Genomic DNA, 9,412 nt, shown 5'->3' on the forward strand with positions numbered 1-9,412 from the left:
TATTTTAGAGTACGTTTATATAAGTACATCTGAACATAGATTATACATATAAATCAAATCCATAGAAAATATCAATCTAGAAATGTATAATTAATATATGTAGATAGATATAAAATCCAAAATCATAGAAATTGATACAATACATAATGGATATGATACTGTATATGTCTTATTATACCACATGACATGTCATATATTTTATATATCTAAATATAGTACATCAATATACTGTAATATAATATGTAAGAAACTATAAATGTAAATATCAAAAGCATAAATAGAAAAATACTCAAATATAGTTTAAAATAAAGGGGTTTTTAAAAATTTTCTATTTGGTAGTAGGCAGGGCTTTTATTATAAAAATTAAAAATAGAAATAAAATAAATTAGAAAGGGCTTCTTTGGTTTTTATTTGGTTAGAGGCAGGGTTTTTATTTTAAAAAATATGAATATACATTTTATTTTGATATAATTCTAAAAATAGAAATAGATAATCAATGTATAAAGATAGATAAAAAATATAAAGTGTAAATAAAAATAAGTAATAGGAAGATATAGAATATAAATAACACCATCCATCAATCTACATTTACAATGCAAATTTCAATAGAAATGCGAAAAACATAGATAAATTTAAACACAGTTTAGAAGAAAGGGTTTTTTTTTTAGGTTTTGACTTGGGTAGAGGCAGGGGTTTTATTATAAACAACATAAACCTTTTAGAAATATCAATCTAAATATAGAAATATGTAATCAATATATTAAGACATGCATAAAAATAGAAAATAAAATAAACTTTAAGTAATATGAATGAATGTAAGAAGTTATCAAATTATCATTATACATCAGTATACATTTTAAATCAAAATGTGAATATAAATATAAAAAATATAAAAATAATATAGATTGAAATATAGCTTAAAAGAAAAGATTTTTTATTTTGGTTCTTATTGGGTTAGAGGCAGGTTTTTTTGTTTTTTTTTTTTTTTTTTTGTCGGTGTTTTTCGGTTTCGTGCGGGATGTTTAGGGGCATTTATTGCAGAGGATGTTTTGAAGGGGGTCGCGCCTGTTCTTCTTTGCGCGCCTTCCCCGCCTGCAGCCCCAGGGCGGGCGGCAGTGCCGCCGCCTTGTGGCCAGAGTGCAGTACTGCAGCCCTCGCCCGAGGTCCTCCCGCGGCCGCCACCTTGGGAGTGGGTTGTCGCGGACTCGCTTGACCTTCCCAATATGGCGGCAAAAAAGGCGGGAAAAAGGAGGACCTCGGTCTGTCTACTGCACTGCCTGCACGGTACCCTGACGCCGGCGCCGCCCCGCGGGATTTTTTTTCGCTTTTTCCCGTGTCGTGGCCACGGACTGTGAGCTCAGCGGCTGCGCGGGCGGTCAGGTTTTGAGCGGGCGCCGACAGGCATCGGCAAAAACGCCTCTCCCTTCCGAGGGCCTCACGCGGCCGCCATCTTGAAAGTGTCGCGGCGGCCGGGACACTCTTGACCTTCTCAATATGGCGGATAGGAAAAAAAAAAAAAAAAAAAAAAGCGCGGGAAAATCGTGGTCCGCGTGCTGCACTGCCCGCGCGCCACGCAGGGGCCGCCCCGCCGGGATTTCCCGCGGCCTTGCCAGTACTGCGGACACGGGCTGTTGCCGCACTTGCGCCGCGGGCGGGTGGGTTTCAGGCAGCATTTTTCTTTTAAATAAGAGATCGTTAATATTAATATCATAGAGCTAGAATTTGCTTACAGGCAGGGCTTTTATTTTAAAGAACAGAACTATTTTTGCAATAGAAATATAGAAATGTATATTCATATATCTGGATATATAAAAAGATAAAATATAAATAAATAGAAGTCATAGGAAGAAGATATTTAATATAGAATCGAAATAACATCATGCATCAATATACATGATAAATGGGAATGTGAAAAGTATAAATATGAAAGATAGTTCTAGAGAGTTTAAAAGAAAAGGATTTTGGAGGGGTTTTATTGGGTTAGAGGCAGTGTGTTTTAGTTTGTGTGCGGGTGTTTTTGGGCCATTTATTTTTCAGGATTTTTCCAAGGGGATCGCCCCTGCTCTTTTCTGCCTCCCTTCCCCCCGGGCGAGCGGCAGCCCCCGGCTGTGGCCGGCGGCGGTGCTGCCGCCTTGTGGACAGAGAGCGGTACTGCAGCCCCCCCCAGCCAGCGCCCTGCCCCTCGCCGCTGGGTGCCGGCTGAGGGGGGACGGACGGCTGCCGAGCGTGGGAAGGGCGAGGCGCGGGAGCGAGCGAGCGGCAAGCGGGGCGGTGTCTGTAAATAGAGGGGAGGGGTGAAGGAGATTCGGGACAGCAAAGGGACCCGATGACTGAGAAGAACGGCAGCGGCGAGGGCGGCCCGGCGGGGCCGCTTTCGGCGGGCGGCGGAGGCGCGGTCGCAGCGCTCACGGGCCGGGGGCGGCGGGCGGGGGGCGAGCGGCGTCGGAACAGGGCTGCACTCCCCTTTCCCGATCCCCGCGCGCGTCCCTGTCTAGACGCTGGAAGCGGCCGCGTGCCGGAAAATGCCGCCGGGGCGGCGCGCAGGCGGCGGAGCGGGGCCCCGGCTTTCCCCGCCCCTCCTGCCGCCATCTTTGGAAGGTCAAGCGAGCCGTCCCCGTCCCGCCGCGTCGCTGTCTCGTCCCGCCGCGTTCCCGCCGCGTTCCCGCCGCCTCCCCGTGCTTCCCCGCCGTCTCCACTCTGACACGATCCGCCCCCGTCCCGGACCCCCTCCGCTGCAGGGAAATGCAGGAGAACGCGAAAGCATCGGGGCAGAGCAGCCGCTGGAGGTGCCCGAGCCGTCTCCCCCTTGCCCGCAGGGCCGGAGTTGCCCACCGCCGGCAGCTGACAGGTACGCTGACAGCACGGGCGGCTCCGGCACACGCTTTGCCTCGCTGTGTTCCGGTGCCGTGCTGCTGCGGGAGGACGGGGCCAGCGCTCCAAAGGCCAGAGCAGAGCGCTGGCGAATGGGAGGCGAGGAAGGCTTGGGCTAAGGATGGATTGCAACCGGGCTGCCTGTAAGTGCGCAGAGAGACCTTTGTCATCCACGCTGCCAAAAGGAGCACCTGGTACACCCTATAGGTGTGCCTTGTGTTTCACGTGTTCTCATTTCCTGTTTGTGTCATCCCAAAAAGCAGGGACGGAGCAAATGGGACTGGTTCCCACTGTTGCTGTGTGAAGGCTTTTTACAGGCTGCTGTATTGATGTCATCTTTTTTTCACCCCGAGTTTGGCTTTTCCCATGCTTTTCCCGTAGCTGCTGCATTGGGTGTCCCCAGGAGGGCTGGGTTCCTCAGCAGGGGTCTTAGGAGTTGCTATGGATTCTGATTTTTCTGAAGCTGTATGGAAGCGTGCTAGCGAATCAGCTCTTTTCTCTCCTGAAAAGCTTTCCATCTATGTCCACCCGTGCGTCTCTGTGTTTTAATCACGTAGCCGGACGCGCTGAGGTTTTTACTTTCTAAGCCAAAAGCTGAAGCAGATGACCGTTTGCTTTGTGTGTGTGAGGAGTGGCATTTGTGCTGGAGAGCTGCGGTTGGGAACAAAAGATGGACTAAAGGTGCTCTGGGGACGGGCACGGGAGGAAACGCACAGAAAGGCAAGGCAGTGATGATTGCGGAGGAGAAATGAGAGGTGGTTGCTTCCGATCCGTGGGGACTTTCCTTGGGAGTGATCGATCAGAGAGCGTATGGAAGTAGAGAGCATCTTCTGGCTGCTTCTGTTCTGTAAACTTCTCCCTGGCTTCACAGGTCCGTGCTGGAGAGTGGGAGAAGGGTCCCTGCTGGCTGCCGTGTCCTGGGTGGGCACAGAGCTCTGACCTCGGCCAGATGGGCTGGTGAGTATTGAATCAATCCCTGCCTCCTCGTGAGCAAGTTGTTTGAAGGAGTTTGAGGCAGGGACGGCTTTTAGCCGGCTGCAGTTCGGTTTCTTTCTCACAGGTTTCCGGGTGTTTTGATCCTGACGTCGCCAAAGCCTCAGGTTTGCTGAATTGGGGCTCTTACCTGTGTGACCCGTGAAATGTCCCGGAAGCTGATCGATGTCTTCCTGCTCCCGCTGTGTTCATTTGGGCTGTGCTTCAGGCTTCTCTCCCTGGGCCCTTGCCGTTGCCGTATCTCTTGGATGCCGTGCAGAACGGAATCAGGCAGCCAAGCCTCATGTTCGCCTTCTCCCTCACCCTCTGCGCTGCTCGTGTGGCACAGCAGATCCTGAAGCCAGGTACTGGGATGTGCTGCGTGTGTCACTGCTGGGGTGAAAAACAGAGCCCTGGGGAGTGTCGATCCCCTCACCTGCTCTGTGCTCGTGCGCTCTTGCCTGAGCTTTTCCTCCTGGGCAAGAGAAGGGGAGGGTGGGCAGCAATGGGAATGCGCCTCAGAGCAAAGGCCTTCTGCAGTTGCCGGGCTGTTCTCCCAGCTCGGAGCGCTGCACGCTCACTGACTGCAGCTTCCAGGAATTGTCGTCCGTGCTTGTGGATTGGGAGCGCTGTCCTCCTCCACCATGCCAACCTTTTCTCTTTACAGAGGAGCACGTGTACATAAGGGTAAAGAGATTCCTTCTGTCACACCGGTATTTGGACCTGAGGAAGGTACCAGGTTTTCTCCAGCTTTTCTACAGTTTTGATTTTGAGGTAAGAGTCCCACTTTAGGTACCCAGTAATTCTTCAGAAATGTATTAGAAACAGCCGCAAAAATACAATGAAACCTCATTCTCCCACGGGTAGTTAATTAGAAGCGTCTTTCTTATGTTTCATGTAGGAATTCAAAATGTTATTTCTGTGGGGTTTTTGTTGTCTTCTTAATACTAGCGCACAAGGAGTTGTGCTGCGTATGCTCTGTGAGCACAAGAAAAGAATGTTCTGCCCCGGCTAGCTACAATTCCTCTTTGAGTTTAGGTGAGTAACTTGGAGTTCAACTGAAGTATTTTAGAAACAGCAACTTCTAAAATTCCATTTCCACTGCATGTTTGGGCTGCAGACTGACTGTTCCCAATGGATGTTAGCGATTAAATTTGATAGGAATGGAAAATTGAGAAGTCCAGAAGAAGCTGTGGTAATTCCTGAGCTGGCACTCGGAGGGAACCGGGGTTTTGTGCTCTTAGGAGCATGTATCCTTTGGAAATGTCTGAATGTCTGACGGTGGTATTTTTCTTTATGGCTTCCAGTACAAAACAGCACGAGTGGATCCTCAGATTTCTTGGGGAAGGGCTGCGTGACAAACATTGCTGTGAGCTCTATGTCTACCAGAGGATTTTCCGGGTCATTCTTTCCTTTCTCAGCAGTCCTTTGTGTGACCAGGGCTCCCAGGTAAGAATTGAAAAAGAACAGTTCCCAAATACCCCAAACCACAAAAGCTTGTATGGCCTCAAGATCTCAAGTACAAAGCAGAAAGGAGCAGCTGATTCTGCCTTGGTCCTCTTGAAAATCTGTTCCTTGTTGGTTTTGTGGATGTGTGGAGGGGGAAATAATTTAGGTTGTGTCTAAACCAGTCCCATCCTTATCCCCTGAAACTGGGACCGGTTCCTGCCGTCGTGGAGCCTCACGTGGGTGCCGTGGTTTTGCTCCTGCAGTCGGGGCCTTTTCTTTTTGGGGTCTCTATTTCCCCAGCCAGCACGTTTGTCACCTGCACAGTGCTTCGGCAGGAGGGAAACTCGCCTGCCGGGAGCTCTCGGGTTTGGGAGCATCCACCCTGAGGATTTCAGGTATCAAAACCTCGGACAAAAAGAGAAAATTGTCTTGCTACCTGAATACTTCTTGTAAGAGCAGCACCTGTGGTGTGAAGCGTTGAAGGGAGAATGTCTTTCCTTCTCTGGAGTTGCTGAGAACAGGCGGTGTTCATTTTAGCTGGAAGTTGATCGGGTACCAGCCAAATTGCTCATTTTAAGTTAGATAATCAGATCTTGGCTGTAAAAGAACAAGTTGCATTTTCTGTTTCAGAGTCGCATTCTGGAGATACGACAGAGTGCTGCCCGTGTCACCTCTAGAGCTGCCCATGAGCCGATAGAGGATCACAGCCTCCTCTCGTGGGTCCTGCACGGCTTAGAGAAAAGGTAACCAGCCAAGTACGGGAGACATGGGGACAATTTCCTGTCCACGGCTGAAGAATGACGTGGCTGAGGATGAAAGCAAGGGGGACAGACCTGGAGACGGGGGCACCGAGGGCTGCACTGGCAGAACTTGCTGAACGCTGAGGTGTCCCTGGTGTTTTTGAGAAGAGAATCAAGAGGCTTTCAGGTGGTGGTGGGAGGGACGATGGTGGGGGGGCTGTGTGATTTGGGAATCACTTCCTTGACAAAGCAAAAGGACACCTTGTGCTGGTGTCTTTAGCTTTGAAATTTCAAGCAGCCTCAGTTCCCATCCTGTCACAGGACCTGCTGCACAGGAAGTGGCACAGTAATGGATTTGAGCTGTCTAGAACGTTACTTCTCCTCCCCTTGCCTCTCCCTGACAAAAAAAATCTCTTCTGCAAGCACAGAGTGCCCTGACAGGTTCAGGCAAGTGCACCAAAAGTGCCCTAGAATATGGTCCCCCGTAGGAGATGGAGCAGCTGCTGGTGAGGATCTGCCTTTCAAATGTGGTTTTCTTTTCTTTTTTTTCTTTTTGTTCTGTTTCATTTTGTTTTTCAGGTTTCTGGAGAACAAGGTGATAAATAAAATGATTTCCTTACTCCATCCTCTGTGGCTAATAAATTTAGGAGACAAGAGAGAAAACAGGAATCGGTCCCAGATGCTGCTGTTGAGATGGGTATATGATCTACCTGTATATAGATATATGCGTATCTCTGTATATCTGTGTAGTGATAATAATGGGAGTTTTTATGATACGTTGCTTTACTGTCTTCTATTTTTAATAAAGTGTGATTTTAAGTTATTAGGTATAACATTTTATTCTGCTTATTGGCTAAAGTAACATTTTCTTGTATTTTATTGGTATCAAGTCATGTTAATCATTAATTGGTAAGAGTTTATAATGAATTATTAAGGTGTGAATATTGTTCATTAAGGTACGTCTTTTTTTTACTGTAGGTATTTTCATGTGTTCGTACGGGTTTTTATGTTAATGATTTTGGGTTTTTGTGTTATGAATATATTAGTATTTTATTATGGGTTTTTTTGGTTAGTTTACTTGTTTGGTGTGTAGATCACTCCTGTTAAGTATGTTTATCTATATATGTTTTAAAATGTAAGTTATAAATCTACTTGTTAAGGATTTTTGTAGAGTTCTATGTAAAAATTTAAATCGGTAGGGGAGATAAAAAGCAGTAATTATTAATAAGATGAGTATTTTAGTTTTTAATAATGATTTAAGTTATTCAGCGATGTTTTAATTTTTGAAAATATTATTTAGTTATTTTTTATGTGTGATTGATTAATTTTTAAAAAAAAAATTAGTAATGTTTTTGTAAATTGATTTCTTGTGATTTCATCAATTTATATATTTTTAAAAATGTTTTCTATTTATGATTGTGTGTGAATAATAAAAAATGAACAGTTGTTTTATTTTGTAAGGTAGTATGTTTAAAGATGTTCATATTTGGCAGTAATTTATTTAACGTTATACATGTGTTATTGTTTGATTTGGTTAGTTAATAAGTAAGTTCATTTGATGTGCTTCAAGTGTGAGTTGTAGTTATTTTAGGTGTTAAAAGAGATGTAGAACTAATAGAATTAGGTTGTTAAAAGGTTGTACGATTTTGATCCTGAGAAGTAAATTTGTGTTGGAGTGATTGGGTATTTTTGGGTGGGTGTTCTTTTTTTTTGGTGTTTTTTTTTTTTTTTTTTTTTTATATGTATTATTGTTCTGTTTGGTCTTAGTGGGTTAATTGTTTTAAATTGTAGGTTTGCTGTTTTGAGGTAACTTCTTTGTGGTTTGGTGTGGTTTGGGGGTTGTTTTGTAACTAAATATTGTACAAGTATTTGTTTGTAATGATTTGAGTAATTTTACTTTTGGTGGTTTACCTGTCATTTGGGGTATGAGTGTATAAATGTTATTTGAAGAGTTTATGTTACGTGTAAGTTTTTTGATTTGCCATTTAGTGTTTGTAAAGGATAAGGTTAGTTGTGAGGAGGTATACAAACGAGCTACGTAGAAAAGAGATTTTTCGGGTTGGTGACTGATAAACAGAGCGTATTTGGACGTGGGGTTTTAGTTAGTGTTACTTGTTTGTTCTGTTTTGGTTGTGGAACTATTTCTTTCGGGGTTGGGTTTTTTTTGGTTTTTTTTTTCTTTGGTGTGTTTTAAATAAGGCTTGACACAGTGAGTAGGACTCTTGTGTGATTTTTTTTTTTTTTTTTTTAATTGTGGAAACATAAGTATAACATGTTCTGTAGGTTATGAAATTGACGGGACTACATTATTGGCTACTTACTAAATCTTGTAGTTGTGAGTAGGTTTTTGTAACTCTGATTTTGAAATCAAAGAAGAAAAGTGAGGAGACGAAGGAGGTAGAGAAGTTATCTCCTTCTAGGACAGAAAGGGTTTAGCGCAGAAACTGCTGGGTCTAATGTGGCGCGGGGGTTTCCGTGCGCCGGCCGGGCCGGGCGCGGGGCTCGGCGGCAGGAGAGCGGCGAGCTGTGCGCGTGCGCGGGAGGCGCGCTGCCGCGGGGAGCCGAGCGGAGTCGAGCGGAGCCGAGCGGAGCCGAGTCGAGCGGAGCCGAGCGGAGCCGAGCGGAGGTGAATGGAGCCGAGCCGAGGCGAATGGAGGCGAACGGAGCGAGCGGCTCCGAGTTGAGCCGAGCCGAGCTGCGCCGAAGAGGCGATCCAGCCGAGTCTAGCGGAGAACAGCCCGAGTGTAGGGGAGGAGCCGAGCGGGGCCGAACCGAGCCGAGCTCCGCCGAGCGCAGCATCCCGAGCAGGGCGGGCCGCCGGGGCGGGCTCGGGTGGAGTCGGGGCTCTCTGAGGCTCCCCGTCCTGTCCCGCTCTCTACCCCTCCTTCTTCCTCCCTGTATTCCTCTTCTTTCTCTCTTTCCCCCATTTCCCGCTCTCCCCAAAGCCGACCCCTTTCTCTCCCTTTTCGGCCTCCCCTCTCGTCCCCCCCTCCATCCTTCCTTCCTCCTCCCCGTATTCCTGTTCTTTGTCCGCAGACCCTCCCCTCCTCTCCCTCGCAAACCCGACACCCCGCACCCCCCTCCCCCCCCACTCCTTCCTGCTCTGTCCCTATCCCGCTCCTCCGTTCTATTCCTCTTCTCTCCCTCCTCTGTGCACCATCCCTCTTCCCCGCTCCCGGCCTTTCCCTTGCCCTCCCGCTTTCCTCCACAGCCCGACCTCCCTCCCTACCCTTTCTCATGCCCTGCTAGCCCTCTTCTCTTCCCGTCGCCCCGTTCCTTCTTTCCCCGCAGCCGCGGGGCCGGGGGCGCCGGAGAATAAAGCCCAGAGGGCCGGAGCCCGGCGCCCCTGGGCCCTTGCGGGAGTCTCCGCACGGGGCCGG

At 47.3% G+C, this 9,412-nt stretch overlaps 1 protein-coding gene across 1 annotated transcript; it reads left to right on the forward strand.

Moving 5' to 3' along the window:
* The first annotated feature begins 1,223 nt into the window (after positions 1 to 1,223).
* On the forward strand, positions 1,224 to 6,601 carry LOC128788516 (uncharacterized). Its single transcript, XM_053943582.1, has 9 exons — positions 1,224 to 1,259; positions 1,506 to 1,655; positions 2,739 to 2,848; positions 3,743 to 3,828; positions 3,913 to 3,971; positions 4,073 to 4,208; positions 4,511 to 4,617; positions 5,151 to 5,292; positions 5,923 to 6,601. The coding sequence occupies exons 1-8, from the start codon at positions 1,224 to 1,226 to the stop codon at positions 5,199 to 5,201; spliced, it is 735 nt and encodes a 244-aa protein (XP_053799557.1). The 3' UTR covers positions 5,202 to 5,292; positions 5,923 to 6,601.
* The last annotated feature ends 2,811 nt before the right edge of the window (positions 6,602 to 9,412 follow it).

The sequence above is a fragment of the Vidua chalybeata genome, chromosome 5 (genome assembly GCF_026979565.1).
Source record: "Vidua chalybeata isolate OUT-0048 chromosome 5, bVidCha1 merged haplotype, whole genome shotgun sequence".
In the NCBI taxonomy this organism is placed as follows: domain Eukaryota; kingdom Metazoa; phylum Chordata; class Aves; order Passeriformes; family Viduidae; genus Vidua; species Vidua chalybeata.

Excerpts from the sequence above, each read along its gene's own strand:
- LOC128788516 (XM_053943582.1), top strand. The coding sequence starts at position 1,224 with ATGGCGGCAAAAAAGGCGGGAAAAAGGAGGACCTCG. Across the intron at positions 3,972-4,072 it reads TGACGTCGCCAAAGCCTCAG|GCTTCTCTCCCTGGGCCCTT; the intron begins GTTTGCTGAATT and ends GCTGTGCTTCAG. Across the intron at positions 4,618-5,150 it reads TCTACAGTTTTGATTTTGAG|TACAAAACAGCACGAGTGGA; the intron begins GTAAGAGTCCCA and ends TATGGCTTCCAG.